The 23,810-nt window shown below is 41.3% G+C and overlaps 1 protein-coding gene across 3 annotated transcripts in view; it reads left to right on the top strand.

The window, feature by feature from the left end:
• Positions 1 to 305: 305 nt before the first annotated feature.
• Positions 306 to 23,810, top strand: part of plpp4 (phospholipid phosphatase 4) — a 225,294-nt gene continuing 201,789 nt past the window's right edge. Inside the window, exon 1 of one of the 3 annotated variants that reach the window (XM_073872786.1) lies at positions 306 to 970. Coding sequence is in view for 2 of the 3 variants with exons in the window: in XM_055170570.2 (XP_055026545.1) it covers positions 917 to 1,005 (89 nt within the window). In the remaining variant the exon portion in view is untranslated. Of the gene's footprint in view, positions 1,006 to 23,810 lie in introns of all 3 variants that reach the window. The other 2 variants (XM_055170570.2, XM_055170571.2) reach the window with 2 other exon arrangements.

Below are 23,810 nucleotides of genomic sequence, written 5' to 3'. Positions count from 1 at the left end.
TATTACATTAACCAGAAACAAAAGTAAATAAGTATAATAACACTGAATTATTTTTTGATGCCACCCCTGGCATTTTTGATGATTTGCTATGGCTTCCTCTTGGCCATCCCCTATTAAAATTTTCTGGAGGCGCCACTGGTTTTTAAAGTCTTTCAAAGCGACAGTTCTTTTGGTAACCCACCTCACACATTTTCCACTTTTATTTTTAGTGGGTTCCGTTTCACTTTGGGTGGGGGTTCGACACTCCGAGGACGCCTAGTTGGGTGGCTGAACTGAGCAGACGAGCTAGTGTCATTCGCGCTTCTAGAGTGACTTGTGTCGTTCGGTGGTGCTTGTACATGGTAAAGCAACGGCCCCGAATACTAAGGTGTTAAATAACATTGTGCCCGCGTTGTGACACCTTCAATGACACAACGTCGAAACGTTAGAAAGTTGGCTAGGTTGTGTAATCCTTAAGTAGGCTACTGCATTACGCCTAACATTACTACCAATGTATCACCGCGACGCAGCACTTTTGTAAGGTTCTTTCTCCAGCATCTATCGGTAATGGCAATCTTAAGGAGGGAGGGATCGCATCGCTTTATCTCAGACACTTCATAGCGGAGATATCAGCTGGTTCAGATGCCGCTGGCGTCTGGTTTGGTCCAGAGTACCTAGACCCGCACGGGTTTGACATTCACTCTGATCACTGATTACGTAGATCTCACAGGGAAGAAACACAACGTGTATTGTACGATACATGCCGTATGGTGGATTTTAGCAGCGCCTGGTATTTATCCAAATGTGCACAAGACGCCAGACTGTTGCTGAGTAGCTACAGTTTCGCGTTTATAGGACAGCTGTGCACTAGGCTACCACTGACTTCTCTTGTTTGTGATCGCGGTTTCTTCAGTAAAAATCGTATTGTTTGGAAAACATGAAGATGTCTCCTCCAGACAGAAAGAATTATATGCTGGATCTGGGGCTGGAGGTCGGTATTAGAGTGCTGCTTTTCGGAGTTTTTGTGTAAGTAGGCTATTTGTGTTTGGAAGATACGCATCAAAATGCCTGCATATTATAATGCTTTATTATATGCAACCTACATTTGCCTACATAGTGATATACTTAACCAGTACATTTTTGTTTGTTAAACCAAAGAGTGCTGTTCTTTGTTTCTGTAGGCTGATTTGTATTTGCCAAATATTTTCAATACATTATAGTATATGCAAAGAACATGCTCGTGTACAAGCTAAATTATGACAAATAATAACAAAATACTGAAACATATTTTCCCAACGGTAATACAGATAGGCCTATTGATCATATTTTATCATACTCCTCCTGGTTGGAAGTGTTAATGAAAAGACATTTATTTGATATAAATAACATAGCATAGTATGTGTATGAGCATTTTTATTTTCAGGTATTCTTATTCATTATAATCAGTTGTAGGCTATTTACTGTATCTTGTCAATAATTCTATTCACAGTTATTTTACATAATAATATTTTACAATGAGTACAATGTATTTACAAGACGTGATTAACACAAAATCTATTTTATGTTACATTGTAGTATACAATATAATTGGATAAGCATGATTAGGGTGAGGATTCAAATATATTTGACTGGAAAATATTTAATGCATTACATGGCGTACTCATTGTATACATTCATTGTAGATGCATATTAGAATGATGCGGATTTGTAATTCCTTTTTATGTATATGCATTATACAAGCTTCAACCCTAGTGTTACCATAGAGATTGAGGCTTCCTGAAATGTGTGGTGTTGAAAAAGGATAAGCAAGGATAAGAGCTGAGATGCAAGAGCTACAGAATAAGATTTGATTTTGTATAGCAGTAGAAATCCTGCAATCACTGTGAAAACAGGTTGTCATTGTTCTACAAGTTCATTCCTAAATTACAATAGGCAGACATATATGCAACAAAGGACAAGCCTGTAATTCTCATAGACTCTTTCTTTTTGTTAAAGGTTTCATTGTACAACTAAATGTGATAATAGCAAGAGCTGATGTCTTAATGAGATCACATACTGTGATGATTTGGAGGCAATAATGAAACGAGATGGCTAAGGGTTGGGCCTTTCATTAAGATATAAAGAGCGATACTTGCTATCCTGAAATCCCTTATTTCTTGGATGGGAGTGTCAGCTCCCTTTCACCCAGATGTATTTTCAACTAAACTGTCTGCACAGAAATGTTTTCAGCTCAGCTCTGGTTTGTTTGAAAGGGCTCTTCTTTTAAAATGTTTAGAGATATATGTGCAGCGCCTGCTTCTCTGCCAGACCTATTTGTAGCAATTTTGAGAGAAAGATTCATGCGTGTGTGTGTGTGTGTGTGTGTGTGTGTGTGTGTGTGTGCACCCGTGTGTATCTATCGAGTCATTAAAGGAGCTGTGTGTATAGTGTAGTAGAAGAGTCATTACTTTCCTTGAGCTCAATTAGTAAGAGTGCTGCATTATTAGCAGAAAAGTCAAGGGTTTGATTTTTAGGGAACACTTCCTTTTATGTACAGTCATGGTCACAATTATAAACACCTTTAGTAAATATAAACAAAGACACCTGTGAAAACAAATCTGCTATCCATGGTCAGAATTAATAGCACTCTTGATAAATATGAACAAAGAATCCTGTAAACATACATTTGCATTGTTAAATATTGAAATGGCTAAAGGGCCCAAGATATCTGATGAGTTTGAGACATCTTTACGTGTCAAACAATCTATTATTTACATTTTTATATGGTCACTGTCGGGGTATTATTATCGGGGTATTGTTTAACAGAATTAATGTGTGTGAAATATATTCCCCCCTGCCATTCCTTTCTCCAGTTAATTTCATGCAGGCTGTCACTATGCGTTTCCTGAACAAACATCACATCAATGCTTTTTTGACTCATTAACTCAAACAAGAGTGCTCTTTTCTCTATACAACTTGCACCATTCAGATTTAAGGTGCCTATTTTTATTGCACTCATCTGATTGCATGTTTCAAAAAAACAGAAAAGAAAACACAGTAACTTAAAAAAATAAACACTATGTAGTCTCAAAACCATCCTCATTTCTTAATTCCAGCTTTAATTTGGACTCAAATTTCTTCAGCCTATATCTCTAATATCTCTTGTACTGTAAAACGTTCTTCACCTTTGCCCCTCATTAGTATAACAACTGAGTCAATAAATGTTTTCCTATCAGGTAAATGTTCTACAACCCGGACATTTTTCATTTTTTTTGTCTTTTGCAGGAACTGGAAGAGTCTAATTTTCTCAAAAGTGTACAAACTTTGTTGGCTATCCACAGCCTCACTATCAGAATCTTCATGCATGCTATACTCAGTTTCATCATTCCTATTGCCAACTTGTTCTACATCATCAGTCTCTTTAAGTGATTTCTCTTGCCAACTGGGGTTTTAAACAAAGCCTCATCCTTTTCAAAGTCAGTATTCATATCCTCATCAGAGTTAATGAAATCTGCAGCCTCAGTAACATTATTAGTTTTCACATTGCTTTCATTTAATGTTCAATACCTGCAGCGTTTTCAAACGCAACGTTGTTACTTTCTTCAGCTACAGTCTCAGAAACATAATTTTGAGCAGTGTTTGTGTTTTCTTCAGCCTGCCTCACAACATTACTGCTACCCGCAGCATTCACATCAGTGTCTGCACTAGTATCAGTATCAGCAGCACGCGCCCGGAAACGCGTTTTGTGTGACCCACTTTTCCACATTCACAACACCTCATTGTATCAGAAGACGCAAAGACAACATAATTAAAACCCTCTACCCGAAATTTGAATACCACGTTCAATTCATCAACACCGCTATTCAAAACCATTATACACTTGTCGTCTAAAGCAAATAACATGTTTAAGTAATGGTCACTTGCAATCAGAGATGGGGACTCGAGTTTGAGACTCGGACTCGAGTGCGACTTAAGTCGCACACACAGTGACTTCAGACTCGACTTGAGACTCGACCCTCAAAGACTTCAGACTCGGACTCGAGCCGCGCGACTCGTGAACAATGTTTATTTTTAGGAAACGTCTGATGAGCTCGCTGTCATAGCTTCCTCCGTTACCTACAACCTGCCCACGACGTAACACATGACGTATCTGCTTCGCGAGCGTGGCCGCGAACATACATGTCGACTGCACCTGCAGGCAGCCGCTGCTGTGGCATTCATCTGAAGCTTTAGGTAGTGCTGTGACGGATCCGCGGTTCAGCTCGCATGCGGTTTGCGGATTAATATGCAATTTAAATAAGGTAAGTTTATCATTGTTTCTAAGGCTTGCAATTGTTTAAATGGTTAAACAATTTAACTGCAAAAAGGCGCTCAAGTGAGCAGATTTCTGTACGCACATGCGGTTAAGTGTGTCCGGTCCAGCCCAGTCAGGTCCAGAGTTGCGCTACTTTGTGTCATACTGTAGTCCATTAACATACATTTGCTGAATAGAGCAATGAAAAACAACGTAACGTTTTTATCTGAAGCGCTGTTTGGAATTCGCCCTCTGCCTGTGTTTGAGCACGCGTTTAAGTGCCCTCAGTAGTGTACATACAGAGAGAAGTGTTTCAAAAGTTAAGCCAATATAAAATCTTTCTTTTCTGGACAAGGCACATACATACACACAAAATGATCTCACAGTATTCTTTTTCTAATAAAACATTTTTGTTTTTGTCTTAAGAAACCAGTCAGAAACCAGTCTGGGCTTATTTGTTCTTAATAAAGAGACAGTAACCTCAATTAACCTACTTAAGTCTGTGTCATTTATGTTAATCAAACAACCCAAGACAAACAGAAAATCACTTCTATTGTTCAAAAATAATAATAATAACATTTAATTTTTACAATAAAGACAGTGTTATTACCCATTTAATTTAATTTCTGTACATAATGCTAATTTTAGACCTTACTTAATGTGCAACTATGTTCTTTTTTTATAAATGTTTATAATTTCTTTATTTGTTATTAGAGGTTTATTTGTTACAACGAGACTTGAGACTTGACTTGGACTCGAGCCCAGAGACTTCAGACTTGACTTGGACTCAAGCTCAAAGACTTAAGACTTGACTTGGACTTGAGCTCAAAGACTTCAGACTTGACTCGGACTCGAGCTCAGAGACTTGTGAGCATCTCTGCTTGCAATTAAGCGGTATTTTCTTCATTTGAGACATTATCTTACCATGTCTCGACAACTCTGTTATTAGCAACTCGTCTTTAATGAAAGGTGGAACATTAGACAGGGTGATTTTTTTTTGCAGGTTGAGTTAACGGCATAACAGGAGTGAAAGTATCATGCACAACTATTCCGCTATGAAACTACATCGTTCACTTTCTCTAGAGAATCTAGAAAAATGACCACCGCGCTGTTCATGCGAGAAGCAGACAGTATACTGTCGTAATCAACAGCCTCTCCAACAGCAAGAGCGCAATCTTCCACAGAACAATTCACCACAGGTGCAACTTTAATACCGTGCCTGCGTGAAAGTTGCTCTGAACTACTAACGGGAGCCGCCATTGCTAACCAGCAAAACGCCGGTTGGCAGGAGTCCATTAGCAATACAACCAACTACAAACAAAATAAACCACTCAACGCTAAATACTTTTTAAAAAACCAGCAGAGAAAGAATAAAAGTAGGAATAAAGACTCACACTCACAGCAGCGTTCTCACTCACACGCACAGTCTGCCCACTCACTCCCAGCATGCACTCAGAGAGAGAGAGAGAGAGAGAGAAAGAAAGAAGAATAAAGCTCTGACATCAGGTACCCAGTTCAGGGAAGCTAGAAGACAATAAACGTGTCAAAAGTATGAAGCCATGGCACTCATCTCATTATATGCTCATTTAAACTATATATAGTTTAATAAAATAATGCATGTTACCAGCAATACATCAATAACAACCTTACTATAGTGATTGTATTTACTAGCCACTGACCACCTTCAAAAGTGCATAACTCACATGTAAAAATCATTAAACAATTCCATAAATGTTTCTTAGTTTAAAAAAGCTTTTTATTTTATTAACTTTTTGTTATTGCACTTTAATTGTAAATATGTTTCTACATTTAAAAACAACTAGTTTAAGATTTATATTCCCTTGTCGTTTTTGAACTATACTAGAATCCTCCACCTCTCCCTGCTGTAAAAAAGTAACTTTTACTCTGAGTAAATTTAAAATGACTTACTTTTTACTTGTACTTGAGTAGATTTTTAGACCAGTAACTTTACATTTACTTAAGTCAAATATTATTAAAGTAACTTTACTTTTACTTGAGTACAATATTTTATTACTCTTTCCAATCCAACGTGAACCCGTCTATTATTTGAGCGCTGGACCCGAACCAGGCTGCGTCTCAATTAGCTTCCTTGTTCAGTCTGTGCACTGGAATGATCTCATTCTCAAAATCCTTCCAATGCACTGGAAGGTTTGTTCCTTAAAATGTTCCAATAATTCAACCCAAAAACCAGTGAGGGTCTATAAACTTCATGAAATGCAACACTACTTTTAAATGATGGTTTCAAAGTCCTTGGTAGCACTTCGGGCAGGTACTTTTTTGGTAACCCAAAAATAGATAACAATAGCCCGAATAAAAAATATTTTTAATGTAGAATATTGATAAATCCTGGATTATCATGCAAGCAACTGTTCTTGCGCATCTTTAAATTGGATCTAATAATAGTGATTCAATCGATCACAAGACTCACAGTTTGTATCAGTTTCTTGGGGCAGTTTCTTGGACAGTGCTTATCCGAGTCCCAGACTATAATTCATGTTTGAGCTGCCTTAAATTAAAAAACCCCTTGTACTGTCATATCATATATTGTTTTGTCTCAAAATGCACACCAGTATTGTTTTTTTGCAAGGTTTGTTTGTAAAAAACACTTAAATGTCCTTACATAACTAAGGCCTAGTCCTGGATTAATCATAACCCTGTCTGGAAAACCGCCACATAATGGTTTTTCTAGTCATAGTATTCCGTCCTTATTACAGCCCTTTGTGTAAATTGACAGATAGTTTAACTCCTCTTCTAATCACCACACTGGACGAAGATGAATCATTCACTTCTTTAATGATGACAAAAGTAGGGTAAAACTGAAACCAAAAATATACATAAATGAGTACTAAATCTTCACATTAAGTCTTTTCACGTTTTAAACAATACTTGTACAAATAACTTGTTATTTTACACAATGAAATAGCTATTTAAAGATTTTAGTCGTAAGTTTGCTCAGACTATTCTATTTATGCCACAGCCGTGATAAATGAACACCCGGAAATCTATTTTAATAACATATATTTCATCTTACATGAAAATATTCCTCTGCATAGATAGATGACACGTTAAAGAACATTTACATACCTATAATGCTCGTTTATAGCTTGAAATGTGAGCAGATGGACTAAGACTGGTTCTGAAATACCAAAAGCTGCTAACTGAAGACATTACTGGGCACTTCCTGATGAAGTTCAATAAAAGAAGCCACAGAACAAATGTAGCTGTAATTTCTTTAGTATCCACTAGGGGGAGTAGGAGGAGTAACAATACGTAACACATTAATACAGAACACACCAATACAGAACACTCCCCGTCTGGTGTCCCTGAATGCCATTACTTAATCTATCATACATGTCTGAAAGGGCAGTCATATTCTAGTCTTCGGATGGTAAGAAGAGGACCAACTCAGTAACTGGCCTCAGGAACACTTTAACTCCATCTGGAGTGCAACCTTCACTTCCACTTTGCGAACTCTGTCATCCTTGCTGGGAAACACTTCTGCAGTACGCCCTATAGGCCATGTGTTTCTTTTGGCTTGATTGACTTTGATGAGCACTAAACTCCCTTTAGTGAGATTTGGCTTGTCAGACTGCCACTTCCTTCTTGTCTGCAGAGTGGACAGGTATTGCTTCCTCCATTTGTCCCAGAAGGTGTTGGCAAGACTTTGTACCTGTCTCCACTGACGTCTGTACAAGTCTTTGCCATTGAAGTCGCCTGGAAGTGCAAGAGAGGGACCAGTTTTTTGGATTAACAGAGTCGCAGGGGTAAGTATAAATGGATCATCTGGATCTGTAGACACTGGTACAAGCGTTCTGGAATTTACAATGGCTGTCACTTCAGCCATCAAGGTGACTAGGACCTCGTGGGTGATTCTTGAAGACCCCAGCTGTAAGAACATTGAGTCCAAGATCTTGCGGGTCAGCCCTATCATCCTTTCCCAGGCTCCGCCCATATGGGAGGCGTGAGGGGGGTTAAACTCTTTGTAGGCTTAGTCACCTTGATGGCTGAAGTGACAGCCATTGTAAATTCCAGACTGCTTGTACCAGTGTCTACAGATCCAGATGATCTATTTATACTTACCCCTGCGACTCTGTTAATACAAAAAAACTGGTTCCTCTCTTGCACCTCCAGGCGACTTTGATGGCAAAGACTTGTACAGATGTCAGTGGAGACAGGTACAAAGTCTTGCCAACACCTTCTGGGACAAATGGAGGAAGCAATACCTGTCCACTCAAGAAGGCAGACAAGAAGGAAGTGGCAGTCTGACAAGCCAAATCTCACTAAAGGGAGTTTAGTGCTCATCAAAGTCAATCAAGCCAAAAGAAACACATGGCCTATAGGGCGTATCGCAAAAGTGTTTCCCAGCAAGGATGGTAGAGAAGCTTATCCACGCTTTCATGACGTCTAGAATAGACTATTGTAACTCGTTACTCGGAGGATGCCATGCAAATCAGGTAAACAAGCTTCAGCTAGTTCAAAACGCTTCTGCAAGAGTGCTTACTCGATCTAAGAAGTATGACCACATAAGCCCAATTCTGGCATCTTTACACTGGCTACCAGTTTAATATGGCATACAATTTAAAATATTACTAATCACCTACAAAGCCTTAAATGGCCTAGCACCCTCATATCTTAGAGAATTATTATCAGAATACAATCCATCACGTGCATTGCGGTCGCAAAATTCTGGTCTCTTAATTATCCCTAAAATATCAAAAGTGTCTAAAGGTGGCAGATCCTTTTCCTACTTAGCCCCTAAGCTATGGAATGATTTACCAACCGATGTCCGAAAATCAGAGACAGTAGATAACTTTAAATCTAGACTTAAAACTTTTCTCTTTAACAAGGCATTCACATAATTTGTTTTAGTAATGGTACTTATCTCACAATAGCTAGCTTGTACAAGCTAATAAATAAATAAATTAAAACCTTATTTTCGTCAACACTCCAAAGCATGGTAAATGTCATTAGTTATATGTTGAAACTTTGAATTAGTTGTCGGTTGAGTCTTAATTTCGATGTTGCGATTTTGGCTTTTTCCCATGATCTTGAGAATAGTATGTCATACAGAACCATTTGCCACTGTACGTTAGTATTAACGACGGCAGTGGGGCCTCTGGCCTTAGTCAAACGAGTTTCTGTTTCTGTTTTAAAGATCATATGGGGGGGGGTCCATACATAGACTCGCCCTGGGGCCACACATTTTCTAAAACCATCAACTATATGTAATACACTTAACCAGCAATAGTTAGCCTGTCCGGAACCGAGCTGACTTAAACCACATCACTGTGTGACACTTGCTTTACATGTGAATGGCCCCTACGCTAATAAGATTTTATTTCTCTCTCCCTGTCTCGTCCTCGATCCCGAGGACAATGAGACAAACAGATCCAGTTCCGGTAAATGTGAAAGTCGGCACACCTCTGATCTACTGGCTGTTCTTCAACATGATGCCCAGCTGATCCCTGACCAATGACCACCGGCAGAACCTGCTTAATCTCCTTATCCGTTTCAATGTTTCAATGTGTGTGTGTATATATATATATATATATATATATATATATATATATATATAATCTTCCAAGGGTTTTTCCCTCCTAGGACTTTTTTTACTTCCCCGGCTAAAAAGTCCGGGTTTTTTCTCCTAGGGTTTTTTCAACCCGGGGAGGCAGGAAATTCTATTTTGATTTAGCTCACAATTGCACCTGAAAGATGGTGATTCCACTGTGGAAAATGGATGAAACCCCATCACCACAAATTTGGTAACTGCCTTTTTTGAAGATTTCCTGAATCTTCTCTCTGGTTAGTACAGCCTTCTTAGCCATGATGAAAGGAGTCATTGTAACTTGAAAATAAAAAAAATAGAAAGATATTACTATAAAATATTACTATAAAAATTGTATATATATAATTTTTTCAATTCAATTCAATTTTATTTATATAGCGCTTTTCACAATTTGGTAATTGTATCAAAGCAGCTTTACATAATAGATGCAGTGAAAAGCACAGAAAATCGACAGATAGCACAACATAATAAACGATAGCACAAGCAGTTAAATTTGCTACGGCTATAAATCAACATTATAAGCAAACGTATTACTAATGTAACGTATAGAAGTTAAGCCCAAAAAGGCTGCCTCCCCGGGTTGAAAAAAAAATAAAATAAAAAAAATAATACCTCTTCAGGTTATAACTACTAGCATATTCTGTTTAATACTGATGTAAAACACCCAAAATGTTAAGATCAACATTTTGTCTTCACATATTATGACTTTTACACGAAGCAGAGAACAATCTTGAGCACTCAGTCAGAAATATATAACACACACACATATACAGTATAGCCTCGTGTTAGAACAAAACATTTTGATATGCAAGATTTGCAGTTGGCATTAAATTACTAGACTTACCCGAAGAGGAACGGCTGCTATTATTATCACCTGTGTCCACACTGGCAGGGCTGGGATTCTCTTCAGTTTGTTCAGGTGCGAGGTCAACTCTAGCTGCTGCTGTTGACGCGCTTGGCTCTGCGTCTCTTAGGTTGTCAAACACAGAGCATTGTTCGGCTTTTAAGTACACTCCATGTCTCGTCAGATGTTTCATCAAATTCGAAGTGTTACCTCTCTTGCATGCTATTCTTTTAAGGCAAGTTGCAAGTTGCAGAGTCACCATGACACGTGAAATGCAGCCAAACCTTGGAGCATTTTGACTTCGGCATCTTTATTAATCCTCGCGAGTCGCAACAACGTGGGCCGAGTAGCGGCAATGACGTCACGCAAGTTGACGCCGGAACACCAGGTGGCGGTAAAGAAAAGTCAGGAACCGAAATCAGGCACAGAATTTTTCATTCATATTCGGTATGGTTACTACCGTTTTACGTTAGAATCGGTTTCCTATTGGCACCGAGTTTCGGTACCCAATCCTACTGTTAATTCTCAAAGTATGGCTTTCCCCTGCAACAAGATCAGGGCAACAAATTCCAAGGGGTCATACAGACTGTTAATGGTTGACAAGACTCCACGTCGTGTAAAAGGTTTGTGTTCCTCAAACACCTGAAAGGTGAATGTGTCATTCTTCAGATCCCAATTGACACCTAAACTTCGCTGCATGGGAAGATCACCGACTTCCGGATCTAGATCCTTTAGGTCGCTGGCATGGTTGTCTGAAGGGAAGGCTGCCATGACTTCTGCATTGTTTGACGCGATCTTATGCAGCCTGAGGTTGGAACATGCCAGCATCTGCTGTGCTCTTTTGAGCAGATCAATAGGTAGAGATTTTAATGCATCATCTACGTAGAAGTTCCTCTCCACAAACCTTCTAACATCTCTTCCAAAGGGCTCCTCTCCCTCTTGTGCTGTCTTCCTCAGCCCAAAGATAGCAACAGCCGGTGAAGGACTGTTGCCAAAAACATGCACGCGCATTCTATATTCCTTGATGTCTTTGTTAAAGTCATTTTCTTGATACCACAGAAAACGTAATAAGTTCCTGTTAAAAACAGTTAAGAGCTTGAACCTTGTTGTTGGGCAGGTGGCGTCTCGGTGTCTTAAAAGGTAAGGGAGCCGTCCAACTGTTATCTTTATCTTTGTAAAACCCTAGTTCCATGATGTTCAGAAACGCTGCGTCTTCAAATGAAGGTGCAATTTTGTCATCATCTTTGGATCTCTGAAACAGCGCATGCTATGTGGTCCTTGCAGATGAGAGACCCAGTGTTGTCATGTATTTCTTTCACAAAGAAATTTGAAGAGGGATGCTCGTCCATTTTCCAGTGTGTTAATGTAGAAGGTGTTCACTACGTCTGGTTTGTGGACTTTACCAAGGCAGACACTGCCCACTATAACCCAGCCCAAGTCAAGCTTTTTTGCGTATGGAGAGTCGTGTGGGCCATTCATTTGTTTACGCACTTTGTGGACTCTGATGAGGTCTCTGCCAAGCAGCAACATTATGGGTGCCTGGGTATGTAAGGTTGGAATCTGTTTTGCGATACAATTTAGGTGCGTGTGCTGGACAGCTACCTCTGGAGTGGGAATTTCAGATCGGTTGTTGGGAATCTGATTGCACTCTATCAGAGTAGGGAGGGAGAGAGTAACTTCTTCATCCAAAGACTGTACCTGGAAGCCGGGTGCTCTTCTCCCTGACTTCTCCACTACGCCCGCACATGTCCTTAGGGAATATGGAGAGCGGTCGCCTTTAACATTGAAGAGCTCGAAGAATTCTGATCTTACCAGGGACCGATTACTCTATTTATTAAATATGATGTACAGCTCCACTGGTTTCTCCTTCTGGCCGGTAGGGAAGACTCTGATCAAACAAATCTTAGAACAGGATCTTTCAGTCTTGTCTCCGCCACAAACTTCTGTACACTTTGAAGTCACTGCAACGTTTGGACCGACGATCTGATCCTCCCCCCAATGCTCATGTGTAAGTTTTAGGGTCTTGATGGACCATGGAGCGGGCCCTGGGTGTAGAATCGAATGTAGTACATTGGTGTCGTCGTCACACTCGGTGCATCTAACATTCTTTACACAGTTCTGCGCAAAATGAGATTTTGACGCAAAACAATGAAAACAGATGCCAATTTGTTTCAAAAGGGCTTTTCTCTCCTCGAGGGGTCTCTCTCTGAACGCACTACGTTTGTAAAGGGGGTGGGGCTTCTTATGAATAGGACATGTTTTGCTGGGTCTTCTATCTTTGTGTGTGTAGGGTCAGCTGCAGTAGCTGAGGCTGATGAAATGTCAGTCTTATGGACTGATACGGGTGTACAGTAGCTCATGTTTTTATGTGTATATTTGTCTGTCTTGGTCTGATCTCCAGTACAAGGAACAAACATGAAACTTGGGTCGTTACGTGTCCTTGCTTGTTGGGAGACAATGTTGACAAAGAAAGAGAATGGAGGGAAGGCAACTCTGTGGCTGTCTTTGTAGCTGGAGCCTTGTGTCATCCATCTTTCTTGCAAAGCAAATGGTAGCTTCTGTACGATATTGCTTATACCGCGTGCTGTGTCTAGATATGCAAGGCCTGGGAGTTCACCTTCCGATTTCACAACTTGTAGCTCGGTCAGCAAGTCTGCAAGCTCCCTGAGTTTCTGATTGTCTTTGTTTGAAATCCTTGGAAAGTAATCAAGTCTCTTCCATAGTGCGTCCTCAATGACTTCTCTCCCACACAATTAACAGCTTTCAAGGGTTTCGCATGTTCTGCTAACTCTGGCCCCAGCCACTTTACTAACAAATCAAGTGTTAGTAGGGAAACCCTGTAGTTGTGACTCTGGCTTTAGGCTGCTGTCCAATATACTATGTTTTTGTACATACTCTTCAGTCATTTGTATGGGGTTGTAAGATCGCTGTTCAGATCCACACTTTAGCTTGGAGTAATACCCATCATTCTCATACTCCAGAGCAGCCTCCAAAACCTCTGCTTTGGCTACGGCCGCAGCTGCTGTCTTTTCTGCATTCAGTTTCTCCAATGATGCTTCCAATTGTGCTTTTTGAATTTTGATTTGCATCTCCTTTTTAGCATATGCTACTTTTGCTTTGGCTGCTTCCGCTTCTGCGCGTGCCATAGCTGTGGCTGCACTAGATCTGCTATGGCGACTGGATGTGTGGGAAGCTTGAGATCTGGTGATCACTGAGCCCCTTGAATTTGCATCCTCTTACGACATTGTGTATGCTGGCTACCTTTATTTCAGAACTGCAGCGTGCGGGGTCCAGATCTGCTGTAGATCAGCTCGCTTATGAGGCGTTGTTTTACTATTTCGTCCTTATTACAGCCCTTTGTGTAAATTGACAGATAGTTTAACTCCTCTTCTAATCACCACACTGGACGAAGATGAATTATTCACTTCTTTAATGATGACAAAAGTAGGGTAAAACTGAAACCAAAAATATACATGAATGAGTACTAAATCTTCACATTAAGTATGTTCACATTTTAATCAATACTAGTACAAATAACTTGTTATTTTACACAATGAAATAGCTATTTAAAGATTTTAGTCGTAAGTTTGCTCAGACTATTCTATTTATGCCACAGCCGCGATAAAGTAACACCCAGGAATCTATTTTAATAACATATATCTCATCTTAAATGAAAATATTCCTCTGCATAGATAGATGACATGTTAAAGAACATTTACATACCAACAATGCTCGTTTATAGCTTGAAATGTGAGCAGATGGACTTAGACTGGTTCTGAAATACCAGAAGCTGCTAACTGAAGACATTACTGGGCACTTCCTGATGATGTTCAATAAAAGAAGCCACAGAACAAATGTAGCTGTAATTTCTTTAGTATCCACTAGGGGGAGTAGGAGGAGTAACAATACGTAACACAATATAGCTGCAAAGCAGCAATGCCGGGGTCAAGCTAAAAAGGGCACAGAATGAAGTATCGGTGGTGGCCGTCATGATTTAAGATTTAAGAAGTTTTCAGTAGATTAAGGCAAAAATAGCCATTTTCCAAATCTTGAGTGTTGTGCAGAAACAATGGGTTTTGCCTCAGGTCATGTTTGTGATGACACCCACCAAATTTAATATACATATGATTAAGCAATGTTGAGATATAGCCTCAAATGACTTGACCACTAGGGGGCACTGCACTAAAACAATAGATGGTGCCTCAGTTCACGATTGTGAAGACACCCACCAAATTTGGTGTATGTACGATTAAGCAATCTGGAGATATAGCCTCAAATGACTTGACCACTAGGGGGCACTGCACCGAAACAATATATGGTGCCTCAGGTCATGATTGTGATGACACCCACCAAATTTACCCAAATTTAACCCACATTAATGTAGGAAAATGTTTGATAATAAAAAAAATAAGCAAATACCAATCAAAACCCAAAGTAATATTTGAGGTAGCGGCAGGCTTTATATATAAAATATCATTATTTATATGGTGCTTTCAATTGAGAGGTGGTTGTCCCAAACCCCAAGGTCTGAATTTCACCATAGGAAAAAAATATGAAATAGTTTTTGTAATTTTTTTTATCATTGTTTTATGAAGTATCATTTTGAATACTTTTGTTAATTAAAACCAAAAATATATTTATTAGATATTTTCAGTAAAAATCATGTAAAATCATGTAAAAAAAAACACTGTCCCGCATTTTCACGTCACTACCGAAACATTGCATAGTTTGGTCAATAATATAATAATGCTTTAAGCCACTCCCCTCCATTTTGAACCAGAAACTTTGTCTGTGTCTCTCTCCCTTGTGGTGACATGGTGATTAGATCAGTCCCATGGTTTTGAAGTAAATGTGATCAAAAGTTTGGAAATCAGTGTGTGGCATTTATGAATGTCACTACCGATCACACCTTTTCAATGATTAATTAAGTTTTTTTGATTTTTTCTACTGGTCATTTACGTTTTACTCATGTTTCAATGTTGAGAACTGTGCTAGTTAACTATGTACTGATTAGCATCTTAGCAGTAGGATCAAAGTTAGCTTAAATCGTCACTAGCGAAACAGTCACAACCGAAACATTTGTTGACATTTCGGTTGTGACGTGATTGTTTCGGTAGTGACAAAATGACACTTATTTCTTTATTTTAATAAATAAATAGAAACTTTCAAGTGCACATATATTCTTTTTCAGTACAAATAATTTTTTAGTCATATTTCTGTAATGTTGTACGTGATTTGACTAGGACTACAAACTAAGATAAAATGAACTAGGCCAGATTAATTTAATTAATTCATACAGTAGTAGCTTGACTCATTATTGATATAAATGAAGGCTATATGATTCTACCTCTGGTCTCTAGGAAAACTTTCTGCGCTAATTTAGCGGGACTTTGACTGATTGCTTTATATAAATGACATAACAGATAGCACTTATCAGTATCATTGTAAATTGACATGTTATTGTTAAGTGTAGACAGGGCAGGCTCACACTAATAATGTAAATGTAAATATCTTTGGTTCATTTGTAGAGATAGCTACAGAGAGAGAGGAATCACCAACATGCATAGACGGAAAGATGAAAGTAAAGTGGACAGACTGAGAGAGCCTATTTACTTGAGCCGATACTTCTTTTGCTCACTCAGTTTACTTGTAACATTTGGCATCATCGTGTCATTTTTATAAGTATCAATTTAAAGAAGTAACATTAATTGAACTTAAAAAACTATATTTCTGTCTGTAAATAATGCCGGAAAAACTCGCTGAACACAGCAGCCACAAATCGGCCAATGCCAATACACATAAAACTTGCAAAAATCGGCCGATATATCAGTCTATCACTAGTTCTTTTATATGAAAATTTATTCAACCTACCTCAAATCAAATAAAAAATTAAGTTTACTTCAAACTCAGAAAAGTCAAACTCAGCAACAAGAGAATCAGTTAAGGAGGTTTAGTTAAGTTAGAATATGTAATGGAAAAACAGGCACACATGTGCACACCAACATTACAGATGGAGATGGGTGCACACACACCAAATTCTGTAGTTCATACTGTGGGCCTGAAGTTTTATATGGACATACATTGTCATCTTTTTCTCAAGAGATGTGAAAATTAACACAGCATCTTGCATCCCTTCAAGGTCTGAACTATCCGCTATCTCTTCAGCGTAATTTCAGTGCAAAGTGCACTTTTATGTGGTGTTGCGTTAGATATTCTTTGTGCTGTATGTTTTGACTGCATAATGCCAATCATTTTTGACTAAGTAATTACTTTTTTTACACAAAATATGGACAATCCAATATGGTCGTCACTACCGAACATTTGATGTCACGACCGAAACAAATAATGTTCTGGAAAAATAAAATAGGTTTTGTTATCAGAAAAAATGACATAATTTTATTTAGTTAGATAAAAATTTAAACTAATGAATCCTTGAATTTGAAAACTGTATCAGTGCATGTATGGCAATTACAGAGAAATATTGCTTTCAAAATGCATTTAATTTGATGAACCACTCTTATAGTTTTGTTAAAATAATATTTCTAATCAATATAACCATGACACTGTCTTTAAAAAAAAATTAAAAAAATATATTTAGAAGGTTAATGTAAAGAAAATCAGAATAGGCTATTAAAAACCAGATTTTTATATCAAATGTTGTTGTGTTTCGGTAGTGACAAATTTTGGGAGAGAGAAAACATTTCGAAACTGTATAAAAACATGCTAGGAAACTAAAGTGTCCAATCAGTAGATTAATGTTCCTTAGATGTTCTACTATGTTTATGACTACAAAGCTTGCAGGAAAAAACACACTTTTTTCAAGAAGTTTTGAAGTGTCAATTTGCACCAATTCGGTAGAATGTCCCATATAGCCTCAAATGACTGGACCACTAGGTGGCACTGCACCGAAACAATAGATGATGCCTCGGGGCATGATTGTGATGACACCCACCAAATTTGATATACATATGATTAAGCAATGTTGAAATATAGCCTCAAATGACTTGACCACTAGGGGGCACTGCACCAAAACAATAGCTGGTGCCTCAGGTCATGATTGTGATGAGACCCACCAAATTTGGTGTACATATGATTAAGCAATGTGGAGATATGGCCTCAAATGACTTGACCACTAGGTAGCACTGCACCGAAACAATAGATGATGCCCCGGGGCATGATTGTGATGACACCCACCAAATTTGATATACATATGATTAAGCAATGTTGAAATATAGCCTCAAATGACTTGACCACTGGGCGCACTGCACCGAAACAATATGGGGCCTCAGGTCATGATTGTGATGACAAATCCAAATTTGGTGTACATTCGATAAAGCGATCTGGAGATAAAGCCTCAAAACTCTTAACCAGTAGGGGGCACTGAAAAGTTTACAAGGGCTTTCAAAAAAATGTCACTAATTAACTAGGTGGTGCTGTAACAAAACATTCCATTCACCCTCACTTCATGACATTTACAAGTTATGAAACATTCATCTATTCATACAGTGGCAGCCACACAAGAGCCATCCAGCTCATCGTGAGCATTTGGGGTTAGATGTCTCACTCATGGACACCTCAACACTTGGTCAGGTGGAGCTGGGGTTTGAACCACCAACCTTTTAATTTGTAGACAACCTACACTAACCACTGAACCACTGCCAATACACACATCAATGTCCAAAACCTTTGCGAATATATAGCCTCAAATCCATTTTCGTGCTCGCCATCATATTTGTTGATGTGCTATACAACAACTGACAATAACTTTTTGTCTAGAGTCTAGATTGTGTGTACCAAATCCAAGCCAATCAAACGAACGCCGTAGGAGGAGTTTTGAAAAAGTTAGTATGCTTTGTTATTGAAAATGGCCGACAGAAAACGTTTTGATATCGTTTGACTCGGCATGCCTCAAGGAATCTAATAATAGCACTTTCATGAATTTAGACTCAATTTTGCAGTAGTTATAAGCAAAAAAAGTCACTTTTCAAATCTTGTGACCACTAGGTGGCCCTACGACAAACCGTTCCATGCACCATCAGTTCATGACTGTTATGACACATAACAGCTGGGGGTGGGTGTCTTGCTCGTGGGCGTCTTGGCGCTTGGTCGGGTGGACCTGGGGTTTGAACCACCAACCTTCCGATTTGTAGACAACCTACACTAACCTTTTAAACTATTTGAAGTAATGTTAGTATTATTAATGCTTGTAGGCAATAGGCTATATACCATATTTTTCAGACTATAAGTCATACTTTTTTCATAGTTTGGCTGGTCCTGTGACTTATTGTCAGGTGCGACTTATATGTAAAAATTAATTCATAACATGAACCAAGAGAAAACATTACCGTCTACAGCCGCGAGAGGGCGCTACAGTATATGCTGCTCCTGTAGCCCACCCCTGAAAAAATTAACTGAAAACAACTGAAAACTGTTAAATGAAACATTAACGACAAAGGAGAAAGACTTAACACAAACAAAATGCCCTCAAAAAGAAAATCCTTTTGTGCAGATTACAAACTGCAGGTAGTAACTTATGTAGCAGAAAACGGTAATCTAGCAGCAGAAAGAAAGTTTGGAGTGAGTGAGAAACTTGTGAGGGACTGGCGAAAGGCAGAGGTTCCCTTAACTCTAATGAAGAAAACAAAGAAAGCTAAACGTGGGCTAAAAGCAAGATGGCCAGAGCTGGAGCAACGAGTCCACAGATGGGTGCTAGAACAACGTGCTGCCGGGAGAGGCTTGTCAATGGGGCAGTTACGTCTCCACGCCCTGGTAGTTGCCAAGGAGATGAATATAAATGACTTCGCAGGCAGGCCTTCTTGGTGCTACCGCTTCATGCAATGCAACAGCTTCTCTATCAGAGCACGGACAAAGTTGTGTCAAAAACTGCCAGCAGACTTCCAAGCCAAGGTCGATAGTTTCCTTGAGTTCGTTAATAAACAGGTAACTAAACATAACGTGTCACCGGATCATATTATAAACATGGACGAGGTCCCCCTCACATTTGACATCCCCATCGCAGAGAAAGGGCAGAAAAGTGTGAATATAGTGACAACTGGTCATGAGAAGTCACACTTCACAGTGGTGTTGGCATGTTGTGGAGATGGATCAAAATTGCCACCAATGGTCATTTTCAAACGGAAAACAATGCCAAAGGACGAATATCCCCCGACAGTCGTTGTGTCCACGAATGAGAAAGGGTGGATGAATCAATAAATTATGAACATTTGGCTTACAAAGTGCTACACTAAGCATCCTGATGGCTTCTTTAAAACACGCAAAGCCCTGCTTGTGATGGACAGTATGCAAGCGCACATACCGCCACAATTCAAAGATAAAATAAAAGCTTGCAACTCCATACCTGTCATCATCCCTGGAGACTTAACCAAAATACTTCAGCTACTCAACATCTCGGTGAACCGGACCTTTAAGGCAGTTTTGCGTCACCTGTGGGAGGAGTGGATGGTGGATGGAGAACACAGCTTCACAGCAACTGGGAGTATGCGCCATGCAACTTTCCAGCAAGTCCTTGGATGGATCGACCCAGCATGGACTTCAGTGACAACCGAAACCATCCTGTCGGGATTCAGAAAGGCCGGAATAATGGGAAACTGATGCGGAGTCTTACGACAGCCTCGCAGAAGAGGAGACGGCGCTTCATCTTCCTCCGCCGTTGGCGGAGTTGTTCATAAGCGACACAGAGGATGAAGAATTGAATGGATTCAGTGATGTTGAATGAGTTCGGGAGCTTCGTGAACTTTATTCTCCTTGGCTTGTTATGTTAATTTAGCATATTCAGTTAACATGTATGGACACATATTCAGCCTGTTGTTCCCTTTCAGTCGGTCACTACGACGTCACGTCGTGACCGACGAATTGGGAACCGCTTCGCGGGTGACCTATCTGCTTCGAGAAACCTTTAAAACGCCAATGAACTTGGCATGCAGATAATTGCATCTGCCGGCGCCGCCCCGCCGCACAGGTATTTAATGAGCGGCAGGTGCAGTTATCAAATCAGCTTTTTAGCTTCGAAAGCTGGCAGACTGACTGCTCACGAGAAGCTACTCTCTGCTCTTTGGAGAACTCTGCGTGTTCGATTTGGTTGGGCAAAGGCATTTCAGCGGAGGCTCGCGGGTGTTCCACCTCTCTTTTAAATTTTTTGACTTTTTTCTCACTCTTAGTTGAGTGTGTGCGTAGCCGTTCCCCTGTGTGCTTCATCAACATCAGCACATTAAAAGAGTGTTTCCTCTAAAAGAGTATTGCGGTGTTCTGCGTCTTTTTAAAGACAGCATTTCACTTGCACTGAGGCGGGAGCGTCTTTTTAAAGATGTCTTTCCGTCCGTGTTTCTGGATGCGGCAAATGTATGGGTCCCCGGGTGGCCACGATCGTTTTCTCTCGTGCGCAAGAGTGCATGCTGAGGCTGCGCTCGTGGAGGGTTCATACTCCTAAGAGAGCATGAACCTCTTGGATGGCGGAGACGGGTTTCGTACCTCCGGGAACGTCACCCCCGTTTTTCCGTTGCGGAGCCCCGTTAAAGGTGCGGTGGCAAAACTCCGGAAATCTTATCTCTGTATAAACGGTGCTGAATCGGTTAGCTGGTTCGTCCAGTGACTCTCAGCACCCCCATCCACAGCCAGAGGTGCCGTAAGAGACGGGTGGCACGTGTTCTACGCGCTCTCGTCCTCTTTCAGTCCTCACGAGGATTCTATGTCTGTCACAGCATCGGAGAGGGGGTCGTCTATTCGGTCGCCGACTCGGACCCACTCCCGCCTTCGGGTTGGGTAGGGGCTCCCGTGCTCGACCCCGAGTGGCGGCCATGTACGCTCGGGAGCGCGGAGACGGTCTGCGTGGAGGGGAGAGCTCCTCCCCCACCGCACCGTCCCGCCTAGAGGATTGGCACTTCAGGACTGCAAGAACAGCCCCAGCCTTCTGTGCCTTTCTTTCCGGGGTGCATGTTGGTTGACACGGTTGTGGAAAACTCGTTTTCCTCCCGGAACCGATCGTTCAGCCATCACCTCTCACCTCTCCTGACGGCGGGGCCGCTAAGGGTTATGCTGCTCCAAGAGACCAGCCTCCCTCCCCTCACAGACCCACGGGCTTGTGAGAGGCGGCCTCTGCCGTGCGCGCCATGGCGTGATGCAGGTCCGCCAGGCTAAGGCACTGAAGGATCTGCACAGGTGAGGTCACGGTCCGGCAACTAAAGAATCCTGTGTGGTTCTGACCTGGCGCTACGAGCGACTGGGTTCACCCCACAGGCTGCCGGACGTGCTATGCCCACCCCCGGTGGTCCAGGAACGCCATCTCTGGTTGTGTCTTGCGGGCATTAAGTAGGTCGTTAATAATCGTCCTAATGTTCCATTTTAGAGCAGCCATTTCGGCAACGCGGCTGAGAGTGTCCAACAATGATCGGCCGCTTTAGAGCAGACTGAGGCATCATGCCACGTCGGAGCCTAGCTGCCCCCTCCGTTACGTCAGTATATTGGTCTGCTTTTCGCCGAGGGCGTCCTGCTACGGCTTTTTTTGTTCCTTCATCCCGGCAGCTCTGAGGAACCTGTCGTAAGCAGTAAACCTGCCCACTCAGCCCGCTACAGAGGTGGAAAATGAAACTTAGCGGCTCTGAGTCGGGCGATCTGAAGATGGAGAGGATCGCTCTTCAGGAGATGGTGAAAGCATAATTCTCCCCCCCACCCCGGAGGAGGGCCGGGTCGGAAATCCTTGGTTTCGTTTTGTGTTCCGCCGACTTCAATCGGCACCCACTAACCTCAAAGAGCGAATTCTTCTTCTTTCTCCAGATCACCGGAGGCATATAGGAGTTTCGGACGGGCTCAAAACCCTAAGTTCTCCTCTTCCTCTTTCGCCAGTGGATGTATCGAGCGGGACATCTACAAAGGAGCCTTTGCTCAGCATCCATCAGCGGTTTCGGGTGAGTGTTTCATTACACACAACATCTCACAATGCGGCCAAAGAGCACGCGTCGTTGAGTTCCCCATCTCCGCTTGCCACGGGTACACACATCGTGCCGTTAATTTCCTCTCGCTCGGTCTCTGGGGGCCTGGGAAGAGCTTCCCAGCCCGTCGCGTTGGCTTTTACGCACGATCCGTCTCGGTTACGCATTCAATTTGCCCGCCTACCTTACAAATATTCAGGCATTCGCTTCACCACGGTGAAGGCTGTCGATGCGCACGTACTGCGTGCAGAGATTGCTGTCCTATTGGCGAAAGGACGCGATCAAGCCGGTCCCTCCAGCCGAGATAAATTCGGGGCTTTACAGCCCTTCATTGTACCCAAGAAGAGTGGCGGGTTGCGTCCGATCCTAGATCTGCGCGTACTGAATCGAGAATTCACAGAATTCACATTCACAGAATGCTGTTCAAAATGTTTACGCAGAGGAGCATATTTTAATGCATCCGCCCATAGGATTGGTTCGCAGCCTTCAACCTGAAGGACGCGTACTTTCATGTCTCCATACTCCCCCGACACAGGCCGTTTCTCCGCTTTGTGTTCGAGGGGAGGGCATATCAGTACAAAGTCTCACCGTTCGGGCTTTCTCTCTCTCTCTCTCCCTGTGTCTTCATGAAAGTTGCGGATGGCGCACTGCAGCCCCTGAGAGAGAGAGCAGTGTTTGCGTTTTGGCGTATTGGCTCATAATAGCTCAGTTTCGTCAGATGCTGTGCACACACATAGATTGTGTACTTAAACACCTCGCTCGTCTCGGTCTTCAGGCCAACTGGGGAAAGAGTAAACTTTGCCCCGTGCAGAGGATCTCTTTTCTCTGAAAGTAACGGGATTTGGTCGATTTAACAACACGTCTCATAGAAGCGCGTGTTCAGTCAATTCTGGCTTGCCTCAACATTTAAAGGCAGGGTTGCGGTTCCACTGAAATAATTTTAGAAACTTCTGGGGCATATGACAGCAGCCGCGGCCGTGACACCGCTCGGGCTGCTCCATATGAGACCGCTTCAGTGTTGGCTTTATGACCGAGTCCAGAGGAGAGCGTGGCTCACCGGCTTTCACAGTATTATAATTACATAGAGATGCCGTCACACTTTCACCCCGTGGTCAGACCCAGGGTTTCTCAGGGTGCGGGTGCCACTGAGAGGTCTCCAGGCATGCTATTGTTGGCAAAGAT

The sequence above is a fragment of the Misgurnus anguillicaudatus genome, chromosome 11 (assembly GCF_027580225.2).
Source record: "Misgurnus anguillicaudatus chromosome 11, ASM2758022v2, whole genome shotgun sequence".
Classification (NCBI taxonomy): domain Eukaryota; kingdom Metazoa; phylum Chordata; class Actinopteri; order Cypriniformes; family Cobitidae; genus Misgurnus; species Misgurnus anguillicaudatus.
This window is presented reverse-complemented; position numbering and strand designations above follow the sequence as displayed.